General features: G+C 38.2%; 1 protein-coding gene across 2 annotated transcripts in view; it reads right to left on the bottom strand.

The window, feature by feature from the left end:
- Positions 1 to 19,830: 19,830 nt before the first annotated feature.
- IGSF11 (immunoglobulin superfamily member 11) overlaps positions 19,831 to 23,692 on the bottom strand; it is a 184,526-nt gene continuing 180,664 nt past the window's right edge. For both annotated transcript variants that reach the window (XM_060198320.1, XM_060198319.1), the window contains 2 exons: positions 23,158 to 23,308; positions 19,831 to 21,851 (listed from right to left, as the gene is read on the bottom strand). In XM_060198320.1, the coding sequence (XP_060054303.1) occupies positions 21,410 to 21,851; positions 23,158 to 23,308 (593 nt within the window). In that variant the 3' untranslated portion in view covers positions 19,831 to 21,409. The remainder of the gene's footprint in view (positions 21,852 to 23,157; positions 23,309 to 23,692) is intronic.

Here is a 23,692-nt window from a genome sequence, read left to right as displayed (position 1 = left end):
AGGGTGAAGCCAGGTATTCTAAGCCAGCAAATGTGGAAAAGGGGAGAGGAAGAGCTATTCTGCTACAAAATAAGACCTTCAGTCAAAGAAGGTGATAAGAGACAGAGATGGACACTATATATTGGACACTGAATCAGTTCAACAAGAAGACGTAACCATTATCCATATATATGCACCCCATAAGGAAGCACCCAGATACAGAAAACAAATATTAATATGATAAATCTGTCCTAGCACTTTCATAAGCTAATGACAAGAATTCAATTCAAGTTATAATCAATGATAGAAGGTAGAACACTTACTGTATACTGTATCTAGAGGGTCTAGAGATACATAATTTAAAAATTGTTACTAGAGCTAGGGAGATAGCATAATGGTTGTGCAAACAAATTCTCACACCTGAGGCAGTGAAGATGTTACACAATTTAAACCCCAGCAATACCATAAGTCAGAGCTGAGCAGTGCTCTGGTAAAGAAAAAAAAAATCCAGGTGATGTGACACCTGGTTAAATTCACAATACAGTGAGCAAGGACCCAGGTTCAAGTACCTGGTCCCCACATGCAGGGGGAAAGCTTCATGAGTAGTGAAACAGGGTGTAGGTGTCTCTCTATCTCTCTATCTCTTCCCCTCTCTACCTCCCTCTCCCCTCTCAATATCTATCTGTCTCTATCCAATAATAAATAAATAATTTTTAAAAAGAAAAAAATTGCTACTTGACAGGTATATTTAATGGTCAAAAATATCCAGGAAAATTAATTTAATAGCAGTTTATTATCATTAAATCCAAAATTAATCTACTTTAAAATTATTAATGAGACATTCTCCTTTTACTTATACTAACTTTTTTGAAATGTGAAATGTATTTCACATTTCCAGGAGATTTTAATTTGCACTAGTCATATTTCAAGTGCTCAACAATCATATGTGCTAGTGACTAGCATATTAGACACCATAGGCCTAGAGCTAGACCTTCAAGTAAGACTGGGTCTATAATCAAGCACTGTGGTTTGAGTTCTTTCTCAGATTTTCTTTTATGTACATATTGGGCTATTCTCCAAAAATAAAGTAACAAAATTAAGAGGACACCTTCAATTGGCTGGGAAGGTGGCCCACAAATAGATCAATTTACATTGCACATATAGTTGACAATAACAGAGAAACAGACACATGGTTTTGACAGTTTTGATCAGTACTGTTGAAACCATGTAGTCATCCATGAACCAATCACAGAAGTCTCCAGGGAATGGAGACAACTCCAACCTATTACATTGTCTTCAATAACTCTGACAAAGGAGGCTAACTGGCCAATTCTGGCCACATGATCCTTTCTGGACATGATATGAGTGTAGTGAAGAGACTAGTCAGCTCCACCAATACCTCAGGCTCAAGGAAGGTGGGACAGACCTCTCTACCTCTATCTCCCCTTCCTCTCTCAATTGCTCTCTGTCCTATCCAATAGAATGGAAAAAATGGCAGCCAGGAGCAGTGGGTTTGAGTACGGGCACCAAGCCCCAGTGATAACCCTGGAGGCAAACACACACACACACACACACACACACACACACACAGAGACACCAAATAAACAAACAAAAACAACTTAGCCAGAGAGTACTGGTCCACAGCATCAAGAGAGTATGTAAATTCCAGACTGAAGAATCAATCCATAATGAAAAAGGAAAATGGTCAGTATGAAATCTAGGGATCAGGAGATGAATTCAGGGTCATGCTTAGTTCGGTTCTCAGAGGAATCCCACGTAAATCTGCATGGAATAGAGGTAGTCACAGCCTTGGGATTAATAGACATCTGATGGGAATTTAGCCTCCTTAGACTGATAGTATGGTCTAAGCAGGATATGAGTAGATTCGCACTTGTTAGTATTCACCTTCCAATCCCATCTTTCCTCAGCTCCAAGTCTCAGGAGAGAAAAAGACACCTGCAGACCTGCTTCACTGCTTGTGAAGTGACCCCCCCCTGCAGGTAGGGCTAAGTCAGGAGCTTGAACTGGCATCCTTGCACGGTCCTTGCACTTTGTACTATGTGCGCTCAACCCGGTGTACCATCACCTGGCTCCCTCTGGCTAGTTCTTTCAGACAACTGCTGTCTGAAGTTTTTCCTTGGCTCCAGTGTCTATGCTTTTATTTTCCCTACTATGCAAACTCTTTTGGTTATTATTTCCATTGCTACTGTTGGAGTTCATCATCATGAGGCAGCCACCACAATGAACTCCAACAACAGCAATGGAAATAATTACCAGAAGAATTTGTAATAGACAGTAAGAGCAGAAACTCTAGAGTCAAACTGAAGCTGAGATTCTAATTTCAGCTCTGCTGCCTTAAGGGGCTCTGTGATACTAATCAAGTTACTTAACCTTTCTATGCTTCAATTTCCTTGTCCTTTAAGTGTGGATTAAAAAAATAAAAATGCACAGATCCATTAAGCTTGAGCTATGAATGCAAATATATGTATAGCATGTACTGTGGAGGGCCTGCCTCATCAGGGAAAATCACCACAATAATTGATAGAGAACAAATTTTGCTATATTAGATGTTATACAATTGTAAGGGGAACTAGCTAAGTGATCTACAAAAAGAAACCTGAAGGATCAGAGAAAAATCTCTTATCAGTTTCACCAAAAGGAAACCAATGCTGAAAACGGCGCTGAGAAAACCTGCTGCCTCTAGACCCACTGACCAGCTTAAGTGTAAGGTGAAAATAGTCATTTGGACAAGAAGCTCTGAGCAAGTAAGGGTTGGGAGACAGCATAATGGTTATGCAAAGGACTTTCATGCCCGATGCTCTCAGGCCCCAGATTCAACTCCCAGCGCCACCCACAAGCCAGATCTGATCATTATCTGTATTTTTCCCTCTGTACTTTATCTCTCATTAAAGCAAAATAAACAAGATGTTTTTAAATACAAAGAAGCACAGAACTAAAACAGAAGAAAACAAGGACAGTAGGAGCCTGCCTTTAACCTTGCATGTTGTTGCCCCTGACAGAAATAGAGGGGGATGCCCTACAAAGCTGCTCCAATGCCTATCTGAGCTAGGAGATGCCTAAGGAGGTAAGCTGGGGGACACGGAGCACCAGGCCCACTTGCTGATTGCCTTCAACTGAGTCAGAACAGGTCAGCAACACGTGCCCTCCAGGGGCTACACCCACTTCCCCCTTCATGGGAGCTACTGAGTCACTTCCGCCTTCCAAGTCTCATGTGATCTTTTCATGTGACCAGCCTGGGCCCAGAACCGAGCGTGAAGAAGTTCTGTGGGATTCTGCCTCGGTACTGAGAGCAAGAGGTCTTTCAGTTTAGTCAAGTTCCCCATTTTAAGAGGCTGTTTGCCATAAGAAAAACAGGCAGTAGAGAAAAACAAGTTAACCTCTCCCTTCTCTCAGGAACACCTAGGCCATCTGGGCAGCTGCAAATAATTACTTTAAGTCTGCAAGAGTGATGATGATGCAAATTAGTGTTTATGTGACAGTTAAAATTTAAAAGTTCCCGCTCCGTTTACTTATATTTATCTGCTATGCTTGGATATAGATTGACACCATAAGATAGCGTTTGGAATGTATAACTTAGATAAAGGTGTGGAATGTACCCTTTGCTCACACAAGATATAGGTAAAAGTATAACGCCCTTATGCCCTTCTTAGACTAAGACAGCCCACCCTCCATCCACCCTCGGACCACCCTCATCCACCCTCATCCTGAGATACCATAAAAGTCGGGTTATGGAAGCACTCGGGGTCCCTGGCTAAGGAAACATACCTGGCTTATGGACCTCTCAGTACTGAGATCTCGTGTGTGTGTGTGTGTGTGTGTGTGTGTGTGTGTGTGTGTGTGTGTGTGTGTGTGTCCTTGTTTGCTGTTCATTCTTGTGGTTTGCTGTTCATTCTGTGTGACAAAGCAAATAAATCTTTAACATCGCCACTCTAGTCTGTGTCCTCTTGGTCTGTGGGCAGGTGGTCTGAAGCCACCTAACAGTATAACTAAGCTGTCTTTGTATAAAACTACCATGAAGTATCAGCTATTGTTACTGCTATAATAGGGCTTGTGTCGGTATAACTTAGTGCTAATATCATACTCCCCCAAAAATGCGCTGAGGGTGTTTTTGTAGAGCCTCTTTATACATACTGTACAACAGGTCACATGCATGTTAAAGAAGCCACATCACAACCCAGTTGCATGGGCAAGGTAAGCTTCATGAGCCACAGAAAAGTTACAAGCTGGTAATGGACAGGGCAACAGCTCAACGCCAGCCACTTCCCCAGACTTATTCCATAAAACCAGGGCACCCACTATGTCCCTGGCCTCTCCTGCCACACGGTGGCAGCACAATGCACAATGTGAGCACAACAGGCCATTTCTGAGTTTGCTTTCAATCCTCAGGTGGACATCAGTTAAGCAAAGAACGTGGGTTATATTCCATGGCACAGTGAAACTGGTTTCCATGAAATTTTTGTGGAATCGTTGTCGATCACTTGTCACATCTGTTATCTGGGAAATCCGAATGTTGAATTTCTAAAGGATGCAGTTCCTGCAATTTGCAGTAAGTGTCACCCTAGAGCTACTGAACAATCAAAGCCCGTGATCTAAAACTATTGGGAAAGTGTAGTGGTGTGATATGCATCACGCGGTTTCATTTGAAATTTAAAACTACCTCGCACAATGAGTAGGGAAGCTCTTACTGCGCTCATACAGTGTTAACTACATTATTTAACTGGAAGTTTGTGCCTTTTTTTCTCCTTCACGATTTTTTAAAAAACTTTCCCCCTTATAACTAGCAACCACAATCTGATCTGTCTCTATAAGTTTTTCCCCTCAGATTCCATATTTAAATGAAATCATAAACTATCCATTTCTATCTTATTTCACTTAGAATTCCTGCTATTTTGTGAACAGCCATCTATACATCTGCTATTCCTCAAAACCAATAATTACTTCCATCCCAATTGTTTTACTTCTGCTTTCTCTGCCTTGAATGTGCTTTCCTCCCACATCTGTGCTCATTTCTCAGGGTCCAGTTTTTAAAAAATCACCGATTAAATCATATATTGCTGCTGATGGTGTGACTTGCTATAATTTTCTATACAGTAATTATGTAAAAAGTATCAGAGTGGGGGCTGGGCGGTGGCACAGCCAGTTAAGCGCACATGGCTCAAAGCGCAAGGACCCGTATAAGGATCCTGGTTCCAGCCCCTCAGATCCCCATCTGCAGGGGGGTCGCTTCAAAAGTGGTGAAGCAGGTCTGCAAGTGTCTATCCTCCTCTTCCCCCTCTCTGTCTTCCCCGCCTCTCTCCATTTCTCTCTGTCCTAAACAACAACGACAGCAATAACAATGATAAACAAAGGCAACAAAAGAAAATAAGTATCAAAGTGATAAAAACTTATATTTTTGTCATATCTGTCGTAAAGAAACTCAAGAAATTATGTGTAAAAAAATCCCTCTACAATACTATTTATAATGGTAAAGACTATAGATAACCTAAATACTTTTCTCTTGGACAGTGCTTAAATTTTAGAGGCCAAGGAGGTGGCTTAGTGGTAGAATACATTCCTGTTATGCTTGGGGTCTTGGGTTCGACCCACAGCACCACATGTGACAGAGCAATTTCACTTTTCTTTCTCACCTTCACAAAAATTTAAAGTAGCTTTTGGATTTTGATTGTGATTGTCATTTCAAATGCACACATACATATGTATTCTGAAATATAAGCTTCACAAGGCAAAAGCCAGAAATACTATGCTATATTTGACGCCCCTGATTTAATTTTAATTTTTTTTCTTTTTTTTTATTGCTACCAGGGTTATCGCCAGAGTCCAATGCTGTCACTACGAATCTGATGCTCCTGGTGGTCATTTTTCCATTTTTTTTCTTCTTCCTAACTTTGATTAGATAAGACAGAGAGAAGTTGAGAGTGGAGAAGGAGATAAGAGAGGGAGTGAAAGATAGACATCTGCAGACCTGCTTTACCACTCATGAAGTGTCCCCCCTGCAGGTGGGAAATGGGAGCTCAAACCTGGGTCCTTGTGCTTCATAATATGTATGCTTAATGAGTACACCACTGCCCCCCACTTTAATTTTTAAAGGTGTTGATTACAACACACTAACCCCCTATCAATGGGCTATATAAACCATAGTGTCAAAACACTAGAATTAAAATATGACTAGTAACATAGTAAATATTTTAGGAATATGAGTATTTCTGAAAATAATTACTACAGCATTAATTATGAAAAGCATGGTACAGTTCTATATACTGCCTATTTTTAATATTGAAGTGACTTTTGGTGATACTTCAGCATGCCCAGAACTTACTGAGATTTTTTTTTAATTTTCCCTTTTGTTGTCCTTGCTTTATTGTTGTTATAGTTATTATTGTTGTTGTTGATGTCATTTTTGTTGGATAGGACAGAGAGAAATGGAGAGAGGAAGGGAAGACAAAGAGGAGGAGAGAAAGACACCTGCAGACCTGCTTCACTGCTTGTGAAGCGACTCCCCTGTAGATGGGGAGCCAGGGGGCTCGAACAGGGATCCTTATGCAGGTCCTTGCACTTAACCCGCTGCGCTACTGCCGACTCCCCTTATTGAGATTTCTATGCCAGAGTTTCCTGCAGAGAGCAGAAGAGCATGTGATTCAGATAGTTTGAAAGATTTGTGTTTCTGGGTGAAATACAAATGTATTCATTTTGTCCAGCAAACATTAGCTATAAACACTACATATTCAGTGCTTAAAATTCTTAAATGCTCCAAATCTAACATGAGAAGACAGATACTTAAATTAATGCACCAGCATTACAGACGGACATAAGATGTACAATGAATCAGTAGAGAAGCAGAGTGCCTATTTATACATGGAAATGATTCCTGAGCTGAGATTAAAGATGTATTTCCCTCCCCTAAGAAGCCAAGGAAGGATGAGGAATATTCCAGATAAAACGATGAAGATATGGGGTGCAGGAACAGAAAGGGTGATGCTGCATGGTAAATGGGGGTGTTGAATATATGAGTCTGATGGAAGCAAAGCAAATGTAAGGTAGTGCTTAAGTGGTGCATCCCGTGAGTACCCATTCTTTGGGGAAACTAACGATCCTTCCTAGCCGACTGAATCCACATGGATCCCAGTCACTTTCAAAGCCAGCAACAAGCAGCTCCTGACAGCTTTCAACCTGACCTGTTGACTGGCTATGGAAGAAGGGCAAACGCTAGAAGAAGAAGTGAGAAGTGAGGCTGGAGAGGAAAGCACAAGCAAGGTCAGTGAGAACATTATGTGCCATGCCAATGAGCCCAACATTGGGTCACTGATTCCTAAGGATGCAGATCATTATTGTAACCTAGAAAGAGAGAGTCCATTTTAATTTTTAACTTGGCTGTTATAGCCTTCCTGTCCTGTTTTCCCTTGTTACCTTTACTTTGCCTTAGTAATTATCTCCATGGCCTCCACTTTGTGCTCTCCCATGCTATCTTTATTGTTACAATAGCTAGAAAGGAATGTTTTCAGAGTGTGTGTGTGTGTGTGTGTGTGTGTGTGTGTGTGTGTGTGTGTGTGTGTGTGTGTATGTGTGTGTATGTGTGTGTGTTAAACCAGGGGCTGGCCATGGATGAAAAGCAGAGAACAGATCAGAAATACCACCCTTCAGGGAGGTCTCTGACGCCCAGAAAGAAGACCTCCAGATACAAGCCTTGCACAGTAATGCTACTTCAATTTGTTTTAACAAAATATCAGTAGAACTAAACACACCAAATACAAGCACCAGAGAGATGATCTAGGGGCTGAACCCCTTCACCCTCATCAGCATATTCTTCCTTTCCCAAACTCCCCATCCTCCCTACTACCTTATAAAAAATAAAATACCAGCCTGTGAGGAAAATGGCTTTTGGAGATCAAAGTCTCCTGTATTTTCAGGTTGATAGAACCTGAATAAGCCTGTTTTCCTCACACCTCCCTGTCTCTTGATTATTAATTTCAAGAAACTAGCACCCAAATGTTGGTATTCAGTAAGATTGTAGACTGCAGCTTTACTGTGCACAGATACCTGACTCATTGCCTGTAAGACTGGGTAGTGACTGGCCCTTAGTGACAGCTACTGTTTAAAACTTCACTTAAACCTTTTTCTTTAGGTAATAAGGGGGGTACTTATGGAGTGCAGTCCACAGAGGTATAAATAATACCACATTTCTTAATATTTTATTTAATTTTTAACAATTTTCTTTATTTTATTCATTAGATACAGCCAGAAATCAAGAGGGTAGGGGGAGAGAGAGAGAGAGAGACCTGCAACACTGCTTATATACTCACAAAGCTTCCCTCTGCAGGTGGGGAGTGGGGACTCAAATCTGGGTTCTTGAGCATTGTAACATATGCGCTCAGTCAGGTGTGCCACCACCTGGCCCCAATATTTTTTTATGCTTTTTTTTTCCTCCGGGGTTACAACTGGGGCTTAGTGCCTGCATTATGAATCCACTGCTCCTGGAAGCCATTTTTCCCATTTTGTTGCCCTTGTTGCTCTTGTTGTTGTTATTGTTGTTGGATAGACAGAGAGAGAAATTGAGAGAGGAGGGGAAGACGGTGGGGTTGACAGACACCTGCAGACCTGCTTCACAGCTTGTGAAGCAAACCCTCTGCAGGTGGGGAGCTAGGGGCTCGAACCAGGTTCCTTATGCCTGTTCCTTGCATAATGTTCCTTGCATTTCACACTATGTGCTTAACCCAACTGCCCAGCCCCTAGCCCCAATATTTTCTCTCTTTCTTTTTTTTCTCTACTTCGTCTTCTTCTTCTCCTTCTCCTTCTCCTTCTCCTTCTCCTTCTCCTTCTCCTTCTTCTTCTTCTTCTTCTTCTTCTTCTTCTTCTTCTTCTTTTTCTATCAGAGCACTGCTAAGCTCTGGCTTGTGGTGCATGGATCAAACCTGAGTCTTTGGAGCCTCAGGCATGAGTCTCTTTGCATAACCACTATGCTATCTACACACCCCCCCATGCTATTTTATTTTTTTAATGAGAGATCCAAGCACTAGCTGTGGCATATGGTGCTGCTGGAGATTGAACCTGGAACCTTGCAGCCTCAGGCATGGAAGTCTTTTACATAAGCATTATGCTATCTCTCTTTTTGCTACCAGGGTTATCTATGGGGCTCAGTTCCAGCACTATGAATCCACAGCACCTGACAGCCATTTTTCTTTTTCTTTTTTTACTAGTTTATTTTTACTTCACAGGACAGAGAAATTAAGAGGGGACGGGGAGACAGAGGGAGAGAAAGACAGACACCTGCAGATCTGCTTCACCTCTCATGAAATGGACCCCCTGCAGTTGGGGAGCAGGGGCTTGAACCTTGAGCTTGGTGATATGTGTGCTTAACCAGGTGCACCACCGCCTGGCCACATTATGTTATCTCTCCAACCCATAATACCACATTTCTTGTCAACAACAGTACAAGGAGAATGAGCTGGTAGTGGAGGGTAGACTAAGGGCAGAAAGTCCAACAAAAGAGTGATCAGTTGATAACAAGACAGTTAAAATGAACAAGGAGAAAACAGGCTAAGTAGGTGGACTGGAGAGGAGGGAAAGAATACTGAAATGCCACAGAGTCTGGATTTATAGGAAGGTCATGGTGATAGTAAGGTGTCAGTGGAAGTGCTGAGAGATTCTGCTCTCCACAATCTCCTGTAGATATAAAAAAAAAAAAAAAAGGAAAATTAAAATAGGTATTTTCTCTGCTGACAGAACTATAGGAAAAAATTCTCCACTCTCCCTTTATACCTTTCCCATTTTCAACTGATTGCCACCTCTGAATAACTCTTCTCTCTGAAACCACAACTAGTGCCTGGGGATGGAAAATAGAGATCTGGAAGAAGAGGCAGAGGGGCATTAAGGATGACTGTTTTTCCCAACACCTCTGAGGAAATAATACTTACCTCATGTATCTGAAGTGAGAATGTATGGACTGTGTCTGGCACATGGCAAGCTCTCAATATATCATTTCCTTTACCTGGATCAAAGTGTCTGAATCCTGAGCTCTTGTCTAACCAAAAACTTCTGCCCAGTTCTGTGTTTCTCTTTTAAACATATTTGTAAGTTTTCTAGTGCAAGACTAAAAATGACAAGTTTTCACTTTCCTTTCCAGACAGACAGGGGAGTTTTTTTTTTTTTTTTTTTTCATCTTATGGGATAAAGAGGGAGCTAGGTGAAAGATTTCCCCCCTTTTGGCTGTGTTTCATCAACTGAAAAGAAATTCTCTCTCTTGATAATCCTCCCTGAAATTTAACATTCTTCCCACCCTTATATTCAAAATACCAAAGTGTTAGCAGCAACACATCTAAAGATTCTCTATTCCATCTAAAAGTTAATTCTTCTTCAGTGTTTTGCAGGTAACTAAGAACACTACACTTAAGACAAAAAAAGAAAAAAAAGCTGCAGGGACCTCTATTAAGTGTTCTTTTTATAAAAAGTTCAGCCTTAAATAAATGTATATCTAATAAGGAGTTTTCCTCTGTAAGTCTCTGGAGTTAAGCAGAGATTCCAGATTTACTCATGACTCCTGGGGGTGGGGTAAGGGAGGCTGGGAATTAACACAAAAGGGGCTTTCAGCTCCATTTACTTCAGAACCTCATTGAAGAAGTCAAATGCCAGAACCAGTCTTTCCACCCTCCTTTTGAAATGTCATCCCAGACCTTCATGAACAAAGCTGAGGAGAGGAGCATACTGATCTCAAATCTTCCTCTGAATAGAAGGGGGGGGGGGGGCAGAGAGAGACTGACACCAGTCAAGGAAGCCATGACTGTGGCAGCCATGATTTCACTGCTGTGGGCTGCCTTTTCACTCAGAAAGAGACAGTGAGAGGCAGCAACACCACAGTAAAGAAACTTCTGTTATCATAGCAATTCCTTTGTGATGGCAAGTCTCAAACCTGGGTAACACACATAACATTGCAGGCCCCCTACCCAGTTAGCTATCTCTCCATCCCTGAATTGTAAAATTATTAGAAAATACACCTTTTCTCCTACGGTAAGCACATACATTAAAAACATGTATATGGCAGTTAAGAACCAAGTGGCCTGCATTTTAATCCTGATTCCAGCTCTGGCACAAGACAAACCCTATTTAATCACAGGTCTCATTTTCTCATCTGCAAAATGAGGTAGTGATAGTACCCACCTCACAAAGTTGCTGTGAGAATAAAAATGAGGTGATAAGTGTAAGTGGCCAGGTTAATCAGCATAATGACTATGCAAAGCCATCAAGGTCCCAAGTTCAGTCTTCAGCACCACCTTATGCCAGAGCTGAGAAGTGCTCTAGTGATTTTTCTTCTCTGTGTTATCTCAATACAATAAATAAAATTTTAAAATAATAAGTCTAAGTACTTAGAACACAGCCTGAAGCATGCTTGCTGGTCACTGATTATGATTAAGCAGAGGAGGCTCCTGGCTGGTTCACCCCAGAGAATTGCTAGAAATGAGTCTGTTCTATGACAATAAGTACTACACCACAGGTCAACAAAGGCCAACAATCATTTAGAGTTAAAATACACAAGTTTTTTTATTTGTTTGTTTTTTACCAGAATACTGTTCAACTTTGGTGGGGGGAGAGTCTCTCTGCACAACCATGATGCTATCTATCCCCAACCCCATAAACAAGACTGTGCATGAGGTTCTTATCTTCTGTAGTCTTCTTCGTGTCCCCTACCCCCAGTCTAATCCCTTATAGTGTTCAAATAAATGACATAAAATACAGCACATTACCTAGACTTTATCAAGTTACTTATATATATTATCTAAATCCTCCAAACTATGTCAGGAATTACAATGAAATGGAATGAGGCTCAGAGAGGCTAGACAACTAACCTGCTGAGAAGTGAAGGAGCTAAGAAAGCAGTTCAGGACCTGGGCAGTGTAGCACAGCTTTCCAGTTCACAATTACCTCCACATACCTCAGGGAACTGTCTCCCTCAAAATTCCTCACCTAAGAGAATTTTCTCAAATTCACCTTCCTCTCACAGCAGCTCAGCTTACAGACCCAAAGTTGGCAAGAAACTACTAACTTATGCAAATGGGATAATGCCTTATGAAAGTCGTAAGAATTAAAAAGGCTATAAGACTAATGTGTAGGAAATTGTCATATATATAGTAAACCAGAGCACTGTTCAGCCCTGGCATATGATGGTGCAGGAGGGGTGGGGAGTTTGAGCCTGGGAATGAGAATGTGTTTGCACAACCGTTATGCTATCTATCCCAGCCCTATTTGTAGGTATTTGAAAGGGAGACTCAAAAACTTTGACTGTGTGGAGAAAATTACTCTAACTGGTGTTAAAAATTAGATATGGGGGGGGGGACCGGGAAGGTAAGTACACATTACATGTTCAAGGACCTGGGTTCAAGCACCTGGTCCCCATTTGCAGGGGGAGAATTTCATGAGCAATGAATCAGTGCTCTGCAAGTCTCTCTCTCTCTCTCTCTCTCTCTCACTCTCTCTCTCATTTACTAGTGATTTAATATTGATTTTAAATATTACATGTCAACAGGAGTATAAATTCATTCCATTCCCTCCACCAGGGTTCTGAATCTTCAATTGCCCTGCTGCAAGCCACCACAGTTCCCCTAAGATTGTAGAAATGGGCCAACCTTCATTTGTATAACTATCTGTCTACATTTATATAACATTGCCCCATTTTTTCTTCCTGATCCAATCGTCTTTTCCCCTCCAAGCCACTCATGACAGCATTACTACCTCTGTATGTCCCTCTTCTCTCTCTGGGTGCTGGTGGAGCAGAAGTTCAAAACCCTCTTACCTTCTTCCTCCTATCACTTCTCCCTCACTGAGAGTATGGATCAAGACTGTTTTTTGAAGTGCAGAAGGTAGGAGGTCTGGCTTCTATAATTACTTCTCTGCTGTATGTGGGTATTGGCAGGTCAATCCATACCCCTAGCCTGTTTGTACCCTTCCCCAGTGGGCCAGAGCTCTGGAGAGGCAAGGTTCCAGAACACACTGGTGAGGTCATCTGCCCAGAGAAGTCAGGATGGCATCTTGGTAGCATTCTGCAGCGCTCTCTTTCTCTCCTCACTATCCCTCCCCACTCTCAACTTCTCTCTGTCCTATCAAATAAAATAAATGAATAAAAAAATCAGACAATTTCTCCAATCATTTACTAATAAACACATGGACAGGATGAACCAGAAGGAATTAAGAGTTCTGTCTGTGTCATGCTGAATCTGAATGCAGTGGCAAAGTTTTTTGCCTACTATTTTTAATCAAGATTTTATGGTAATAGAAGAGCAAGAATCTTAATTATACAACTTAACTTACTATGTGAATTTGAGCCTATTTCTTACTCTAAGCCTTAGTTTCCTCATCAATAATGTTAGCATAATACTGAAGTTGGAAGTGTGCTGTGAGGTTAAACACAAAGTATGACGCCCATCATATATAGTAGGTGCCTGATAAATGTTGATGCTCCCACTGCCTAATTCTCCTCAGTGATTTAAACTTGATGGTGATCAGACACAGATATGCTATTTTGGAATAAAATGTGGGTAGATAGGCAACAAGGGACAATTTGAGCAGGCAGACAATAATTACTTAGTCTTCTCCTTTCTCTTAAAAGAAAATGTCTCAAAGTACTATTTTATATTCAGGAGCACTCAAATAGTACCTCCAGCAAGAATTGGAATACTGAGTAGGTGTAAATGCATAGCTATTGCTTAGAAATTTAAAAGCTTCTGAGTTACTACTATTAAATCTAATATTGAGCTGTTTTAAAATGGCCAGACATGTTATGCATTCTCTATGCATTATTTCATTTAGTCCTCATAATCACAGAGGCAGAAACTATCTCCATTTTGTAAAGTTGTCTAATAGGCAACTGCACATCATTCATATATATATATATATATATATATATATATATATATATATATATATATATATATATGCCTCCAAGCACCAAATATAAAATTTCTATAATTCTGGTGAATTTGGGGGGAACCACAGCTTCAATGTATTTTCTTTCTTATTCCAGGGTTTGAAGCTGCATGCATGCTGACAGAATTCCACTACTCCTGATGTTTTATCATCATCATTATTATTACTGTTATTTTTAAATAGAGGAAGAGAGAAAGAGAGAGAGAAAAGGAAGAGAGATGTAACAATACTAGTTTACTAGTTGTGCAGCCTCCCATTTGCATAGTACTCCCATATGTAGTGGCCAGGGGCACAACTGGGTCCTCATACATGTCAAAGTATAAGCCCTACTGTTTGAGTGATCTTCTAACCCATCAATGTAAATTTTAAGCTGATTTATTTAAGCTAATTATCCAGTTTGCAAAATTATCACACATCAATGGCATTAAAAGTGTTAAAAATAAAAACAGAGTAGTCACACTTATTGCTTTTCTAATAATTGTCTTTATCATTTATATCTTGTGATAAAGTAAGAACTTTGTGCTCTGACTTTAACTTAAATAGGGAAATCATACCTTATTCACAAAGGAGCTGTGAGAAAAAGCTATAAATAAGTATATACACATAGAATTTACACATCACCTTTTCTCTAGACTGCATCTATCTTCTCAATATTTTCCAGTAAGGTTGAATAAATTTTACTAAACAGTTAGATTCCTAGTTTAAAGAGGGTCATTACAAAATAAACAACTAGATGTCCTGATCTCTTTTTAGACGTTGGTTTACTCAGATATGGAGTGAACCTACGGAGAAAAATATGACAGATTTCTTACTAGTTTGGACAAACTGGTTAATCACTTCTGGTCTCTGTTTCTGAACCTGTGATAGATGAGTGATATTTTCTACATAGGTCTGGGATGAGGTTGGATGATCAATACTAAAATGCACTTTAAAAATATTTATTCTGGGGAGCTGGGTGGTGGCGCACTGGGTTAAAGGCGCATAGTACAAAGTACAAGGACCTGTGCAAGGATCTCAGTACAAGCCCCTTGTTCCCCACCTGTGGGTTCAAGCACTGGGCTACCCTACGAAATCATCAGGCAAAGATGAAGCTTCATAAGTAGTGAGGCAGTGTTGTGATACCTCAATTCTCCCTGCCTGTATCTTACCCTTTATCTATAGAGGAAAAAAATTAAAAATCAACTAGGAATGGTGAAATTATGCAGGTACAAAGTACCAGGGAGAAAATTTTAGCAACAAGAATATAAATAAAAGTACTTACCATGGAGTAAGTGCAAAAACAAGTTAATAACCACTATTTTTATGTAAAACAGTTCACAGCTACTTAGCATGGAGTTCTTCCAAATCATTGCATGTAGTATATTATCTCTGCCACTTTCTTGATCATGGAATTGGTTAGTTCAGGGTAAATATACAGCTTTTCCAAAGAAAACTACATCCAGAAATTGCTATAATCATTTGACACTCAGGTATACAATTATGTTGCACCATTGCTTTTGGAATTTTCTGATATTTGACTGTTACTTTTACTACCTGGGATGGAGACCAAATACGTATTTTCAGTTTTACCAATTTGACACATCCTCCAAGCACTTTGACAAATAATTTCAATTAATATCATAAGTAGACAACTATATTTTATGTAAATGTAGCTAGTCAGCAGTTTCTCTTCTATACTTTAGTTGTGGTCCCAACACAGCACACTGCTTCCACTCAAAGAGCTGGAAAGATGAGCTAAACACAAAACTAAAAGGCATGATAGGTCAGCATTGACTCAAATAAACTGTGGCATGTTATGCCCAGAATAAACATAAACTATACCAAAACATATATTAAAAACATAATAAATGAATCATAAAAGAATGTTAAAGATTATGCAAGTAAATCACAAGAAGGTGATAAAAAAAGTAATGGATAAAGAAATATAAAGGGAAAAAACAGAAAATAAAATAGAGGAATTGTACCCTAGATATATTAATAATTATCTTGAATGTAAACACTCTGAAGTATACCAATTGAAAGATAGGAACTCATTCACAAAGTGAAATTAGAAATATGACCCAACAATCTAATATACTACCTATTAAGAAACTCACCTCAAATATGACAAGAATGCTAGATGAAGTTTAAAGGAGATATATCATGCTATGTTTCTAATACTCCAACTGGACTTTTTTTTTTTTTGTACTTGGAACTTAATATACTATCCTTTCACTAATACTCATGACTACCTCACAAAGCAATTATCACTACCCATACTCACACAAGGTTAATATAGCTTAGGGAAGTTAAATAATTCTCTAAAGTCATAAATAAGTGAGGAGCTGTTTCAAAAACTAAGGCTGCTTATACCTAACACTCAGTGTACACCATCACTATGCTGTTTTCACTGGAAACACTGACAATTAAGCCACTGGTATAAAAATACAATCTTGAGCCTGATGAATTTTTATTTTTACTTCATAAACACTCTAATGTATATTTCTTATTACGTAAAAATTGAACTTAACTGAACAAAAAGAGATAAAACAAAAAGTAGCTAAAGTAGTACTAGGGAGAAATAGTAAGTCAACAAGTTGATCTTAGAAGATTTTCACATTTATAAATTTTGCTTCCACCTCAAAAAAACTAGAAAAATAAACTATAATAAATTGAAGAGAGAAACTAATAAAGAATAAAAGTAAATGAAAACAGAGGTAGAAAAAAAGCTGGTTATTTGAAAAAAGTCAATAAAACTCACAAACTTTGGACAAGATAAAAATAATAGAAGACAAATCATCAGCATCAGCAATAAAAGAGATGTTAAGTTAGTTCAGAAGCTCATCCCATTATAAGAACAATAAGGGAATAATGCAACTAACCTTATTTATGCATATAGCATTGACAGTGCAGGGCAGGCTAGACAGCATAATGATTATGCAAGACTTTCATGGCTGAGGCTCTGAGGTCCCAATCCCCAGGGGGCACTGCCATAAACCAGAGCTGAATAGTGAGTGCTCTGGTCTGTCTCACTCTCTGTATCTCTCTCTCTTTAAAATGAAGTAAACAAAATATCTAAAAAAAAAAAAAAAAAAAAGAAATTAAAAAAAATGACAGCACAGAAGAATTACATCAATTCTTCAAAATCCAGACATTAAAACTTAGTCAAGATTAAATGCAACCTAAATAATCCTCCAAGCACTAAATGAATTGTGTTTATACTAAAAAAGCTATGAAACGGGTATCCAGGCATAGATGGCTTTACTAGTAAGTACTATGCAGATATACATAAAAGTCCCCAAGAAAATATAAACAAATAAAATCTCATAGTGTTAAAAATAAATACCATGACCAATACAATTTTTACAGATATGTAAGGCTCATTCAAAAAATTAGTCAATGAAATCCAGTATATCAATAAGCTAAGTAAAAAAAAAAAAAAACAACATATGGTTATATCAACTGATGCAAAATTTTTATAAGATCCAACACTTATTTACAATAGATACTTCCAGAAAAATAGTATTATAGTAAAAACTACCTTATTGATAGGAATCTAATATATAAACCTTGAGCTCAGATCACTGTTTAAAAAAATGAACAATTTCCCCCCTTGAGATTGGGAATGAGGGAAGGATAGCATACTCATCACTTTTATTTAACACATTACTATAACCTTTGACAATTGTAATATAAGGCAAGAAAAAGAAAAGGCACATATATTAGAGATGAAATTAAAATGTCCTTATTTTCAAATGACATCATTATGTATGTAGTAAACAGCAAAAAAAAAAAAAAAAAAAAAAAACCCTACAAGAAAATAAACTCTAAAGAAGCAGCTCAGTAATGGTTAAAAATATAAAAGCAACACATAAAATCACTTCTATATACTGGCAACAAATAAGAGTCATATACTATATAACTACATTTGGTCAAGTATAGACCACATATATGAGAATGGTCCCAATATATCACCTAGTTATTAATTAGGCCACACCATCTAGATTTTGTAAATATACTCATAACAACTAAATTGATTAACAAAAATAATTTCTCAAAGCATATCCTCATTAAGTAATACATGATTTTACATTAAAAAATTAAAGTAGTAACAGTTACAACTGCTTCAGAGAAAATTAAATACTTAGATTTAAGTAAAAAAATGAAAAACTTGTGGTGAATATATATACTCCTAAATTACAAAATGCTGATGAAATAAACCAGTGGAGGCCTCAATGAATGGAGAGACATACAATGTTCATTAGTTAGAAGATTCAATGTAATGAATAGGACATTTCTCCCCCAAATTAGTTCTAGGTCCAATTTCCTATTAAAACTGCAGGGTGTTTCACAGGCATAGACCATTTATTCCAAAAATTTTACAGCAGAGCATGAGAACCAATATAGCAAGAACAGTTTCAAGAGAAAAAAAAGTGTCGAGGGGGAACTATTCTACCAAATGTTAACACAGCTTGTAAACATAATATTCATAGGATAGACACAGAACTCGATGCAGCAAAGAACTCCAAAAGAGGTGCACCCAAATATGCATAAATACATTTTTTCAAAAGTACAAAAGCAATTCATTAGAAGAAAGATAGAATTTTTCACAAAAGATTCTAAAACAACTGCACTATTAAGGATTATATCAGAGAAGAGAAAAATTAAGTTCATATAAAAATCTACATGAATATGTTCACAGAAGCTTATTTGTACAGCCCCAAACTAAAAAAAAAACAAAAAAAAAACTACGTACCTTTCATATCTTTCAAAGAATAATTGGCTCAATAAATTGACATCCCTATGTAGCATAAATAGTATTAGCATTACTCAGCAATAAAAAGAATGAATGGCAGATATGAATCCCTAAGAAAATTATGCTGAATCATCCCTCAAATGTTTACTATATGATTCCGGTTATATGGCATTCTTTAAATAATTTATAGATACGAAGAATATAGATTTGAGGTTTATCTTGTATTTTGATTATGGTGGTGGTCCAAGAATCTATATATAAGACCATATACAACCAAATGTGTCCATGAGTGAACATATACCTGTTTAAAATATAAGGCTGATAAACTGAAAGTATTCCAATTTGTGACATGTAATATTTATGCAAGAAATTAGAGTTAATGGGGGTCTATTAATCCTTAAGTTCCATGCTGATGGGAAATCATCACAAAATCAGTTAAAACAAAAGAACTTCCAATATAAGTCAAAAGCTACAATTATGACTATAACTTTCTAAACTGAAACTTACAACTTCAGTTCAGAAATCATGCCATTAATCTACTTAATACCCAGGTTAAGGACTATGCTAGCTGATAAGAGAAGCAGAGGCAGAGGGTGAGGGAGAAGCCATGGACACTATCTTCATAAGCTTTCATGAATTTCATAAACTAAATATAAAAATAACTCAATGAATACAGTTATATATGTGAGAATTAAATGTAAACTTTTAACTACTTTTAGGAACATTATATGGTCATCAAAGTGGTTATGAATGCTATTCAACAGAATAGAAAATGCTAATGACAGTAAGATGAACACCAAGTACAAAGTTATGCATTCATTAGTAAATGATAACTAATGACAACTTGTTTATATATGAATAAAATTTTATTGAATTTTAGATAATTAGAAAGAATAAAGAAATGTAAGATAAATGCTTTCTAAACAACATCTGATAGTATCATCTTTGCTGTGTTATGGTATTTGTAGTTTTTGTTATAAAAAGTATGGACATTCATTTATTTATTTATTTTTTACACAGTCAAGAACCATCGTATGGAGAAATTAAATAATATTAAAGTAAACTCAGCTTTTCATCACTGTTGGAATGGTTGCAATAGTTAGGCTCTGAGCTTAGCCCTTTCGGAGAAATAGCATATGCAGCAGCTGATGTTTTCTATTTATTCAAATAAATAAAAAGCAGGAGGCTGCTCCCTGTAGTGACTTTATTTGAACAAAGAGGCAAAAAAGGTTAGTGGGAAGAGGGAGTGGGAGATAAACATCAGTAAATAAAAGATACTCTTATCAAGTCACCATCAAGGTCAGTGCCATAAATAATTTAGGAAAGAAATCTGGGATGAAATAATTTCTATGTGCTGCTTAAAGTGTGATTTAGGCTAGAAAGTCACCAATGTAAGTGTGGTTAGATCTATATAGCACAAAACAGAGCAGAGAGTTTGTAGAATATCCTGTGAGTGCCAAGGCCATCTGAACTAAGTAACTAAGCATAAAAGGGGTGACTTTCCAGTGGTATAAGATGCATTTGGGCAAAACTGCAACCCTGAGTTGAGACAGTATTGGGCAGACCCTCTAAGGAGCATACCTAGAGACAACTGGCTTTTTCTGTCTTAACTCTTTTGAAAAAAAAATCATTTTTTAAAAACAAAACAACTTATATCCTCACTGTAACAGCTTCCTAACCTCGGTTTGTCAAACAAGGAGAAAGTTTAATTGCCTCAGTATTAAAGGCATTGGGTGCTGCCTTCATTATGAGTGAGTGACCTGGTGTGTGAGCAATGGTTGCTGCTCAGGAGTGCCTGCATCCCTCCACTGGATTTCCTGCCCGGTGCTGCCCACACAACCTCACTCTTAGCAGTGGTGGTGAGCCTCCTGAGGGACTCAGCAAATAGTCACTGAGCATGAGGCCAGCACTGACCTTCTCTTTCCCAGCCCAATTTCTCTAATTTTCTTTTCAAAACCCAAAAGTTTTCTTTTAAAAAAATATTTTCCCAGGAAACAATGGATTGCAGTTCTCAAGGGCCTATAACCAATGCTAGAAAAATGCAGACAGGAAAATAATCTGTCAGTATAACAATATTCCAAATATGAAAGTCATGGTTCAGGAAGTGACAAGTAAATATTGAAAGGGCTCCTTAAAGAAGTTTCTTTTGCTTTCCTCCCTCTTTCTTACTGAATTTGGTATAGAAAGGTGTAATTCTATAATACAAGAGCCAGCCCCATTGGAAACGATAATAACCATTTATACTGTTGAGTCCTCTATAGAGAGAGGTGATAGGAGATGTAGAACATACCATAGTGTTGCTCACTGGAAGAAAGACACCATTATTTTTAATAATTCCATTATGTAAACTCCATCTGGCACTTTAGTCTCGTGAAAAATTATTAAGTTAGGCATGAATTAAAGAACAAGCCCATCTGGACTGCAGTTCTGATTTTAAGTGCTACTCTGTTCTTATATCTTTTCCTTGGCTTGGCACATCTTTGAGATCCAGCTTTGTGAGTAAAATCCCTGGATGAGATGGTGGGCAAGCAAGTCTTCATGATGGAGAATTCCAGTTCACTTCACAAATCTCAGTGGCCAGGTAACAGTACTGACTGTGTGTGTGTGTGTGTGTGTGTGTGTGTGTGTGTGTGTGTGTGTGTATGTGTGTACTTTTTTCTGGTACCAATATCAGGAAAATATTTCCCAGAATTCACCCACACAATCCCTTACATGGAGGAGGGGGATTCCACTGATTCTTTTCTGGACATTTGATTCACTCATATCCTATACCAAAGACCCAGCCCGACTCTGGGCTGGCACCATGACAGGAACTGCACCAATTCGCTCCAACGTGGCTTGGCTGACTGTGTAAGTGTGTGTCTGTGGAGGCCTAGGCTTTCTGCTGACTGAGCCATTGCTCCTTGACACAACTTGTGGTGTTGACCCTCTGTTGGTTGTCACTACCAGAGTCCTATGTGGAGCAGGGGCCAGATGATTCCCATTAGCATAGATGGAGGGTACAGTAGCACTGCCTGACTGAAGGGTGAAAGACTGGCGCAAGTCACTGAAGTGGTTGAATGACTCTGTGTTTCTGTGAACTTTTGTACTGTTGTTCCAGTATCGACTATTGAAAGTATTGGAAGAGGTCAATGTGTTGTTCTCTGAGGAAGATATCTCAGTGTGTAGGGCTTTGGCAGAAGAACATTTAGGTGGAAGATCATCCTCTCTGAAAATGAACAAAAATAAAATTCTTGTTATATATACCCTCTTACCCAGTACAATTTCTTCTTAAAGTAATATGTTTGCCACATAAAAATCCACAGATCATACTACACTATCATTTCCTTTGAGTCAATGTTCAAGAAATTTTTTTCCTGCAGTTTCTCAGTCTCCAAGAGTAGAAAAGGCAATGTCAACCCTCTCAAATACTGTCTATCCTCCAATATAGCTGAAATATATGCATATCTACATGTGCATGTATATATGTATTTATAAACTTAGATATATGTGCAGATGTGGATTTGTGCACATATTTTTTTCCTTAATACTTCACTGAGATGGCTGGTGTAAACTAGCCTGGAAGCCAAGTTATGGGTGTAAGGAGGAATTACAAAAGACCAACAGAATTCATTCATTTAATTTAAAATGTTACCTAATTCACTTAATATTTTTGAGTCCTAGGCATTCTACTGGATGCTTCTAATAGAAACAGTTCCTATACACAAGATACTTAGGGTCAAATGTGATGACAACCAATGCAGGAACACTGGAGAATTTGAAAGGCTGGGCAAGGATCTAAAGTCAACTTGGGTAAGGAGATGATTCCCAAACTACTATAGAATTTGCTGAAGAGATAGGTTAAATGGAAGGAGTAGGGTACAAGAGGATGGCAGAGACTTGAGCAAAGAATGAGAAAATGTAGAATAGACCAGAACACAAAAGTGATTAGGGAAGTAAGTGAGGGTCAGATACTGAAGGATGGATATCATGCTAAATATAGTAGAATCTTCAAGTCATTGTCAGTAATTATACGGCATGATTTAATCTGGAATTAAATGTGAACTCTCATTTCTTTGCAATATGCCAAGTATCATTATGATTTCCTGGCATGTTCATTTTCTGGAATAAATTGTCCTTTCCACCAATCCAAACTGCTTTGATTTATCTGTATGTATTACGTATTTTGATATTCCTCTGGTTTTATGTTCTTATCAGTTATTATACATGCCAATGTTAAATAAAGCACATGCGCTAACGGAACTTTCCTATTATGACAGTCACCTAATTCTGCCCAACCTGGAGCTACAGGAGGGACCGAGGACATTATAAGCTGGGGGATATGGCCATGCTGGATCCTTCTCTGTTCTCATGATCCAATTATAAAATTGATCAATATTTTAATGGAAATCATATAATATACAAAAATATTGTTTGATCACTGGACTATGCCAGATAGTTAGCATGAAAATTTTAACTACCAAGGAAATATAAACAATGATACTAGCTGTGAATGACAAATATGATGAACAAACCTTATTTCATTAGGAATTTCTTCTTCCTCCTCCTCTTTATTTTTGCTTCTCCAATAAAAGAATGCCCCTAAAATCAGTGCAATGCACAAAATGATAATAACTGCACCAGTGCCAATGGCTCCAGCTATTAGTCCAATGTTCCTTGGCTGAGCTGCAAGATATATTTAAGGAACAAAAAACTGAGTGAGAGAGAGAGAAGTGGCACCTTTTCATACAATGTCAACATAAATTTTCTTTTAAAAAATCATCTTAAAATAGATTGAGCTGCCTAAAGTATTATATCCATATAGAATTCAACCCCAAATTCACTTTCTGTGTTCCTAAGAACAAGACTAGTCTAGCCACAGTTGATACACACTTAATGAGAAAAGGAGGAACTACAGAATCCCCTGCAATAGGAAGGTCACACCTAGAGCAGAGCAGGAAAAAGATGGAGGTACCTGTCTCACTTACATAAAGCCCCACATGAATGCTAACAACCAGCAGCATAACTTGTCACTACATACCAAACAAATACTCCCTTTTGAAACTGAAA

The sequence above is a fragment of the Erinaceus europaeus genome, chromosome 9 (genome assembly GCF_950295315.1).
Source record: "Erinaceus europaeus chromosome 9, mEriEur2.1, whole genome shotgun sequence".
In the NCBI taxonomy this organism is placed as follows: Eukaryota; Metazoa; Chordata; class Mammalia; order Eulipotyphla; family Erinaceidae; genus Erinaceus; species Erinaceus europaeus.
The sequence above is the reverse complement of the archived record's forward strand: the minus strand, read 5'-3'. Positions and strand labels throughout refer to the sequence as shown.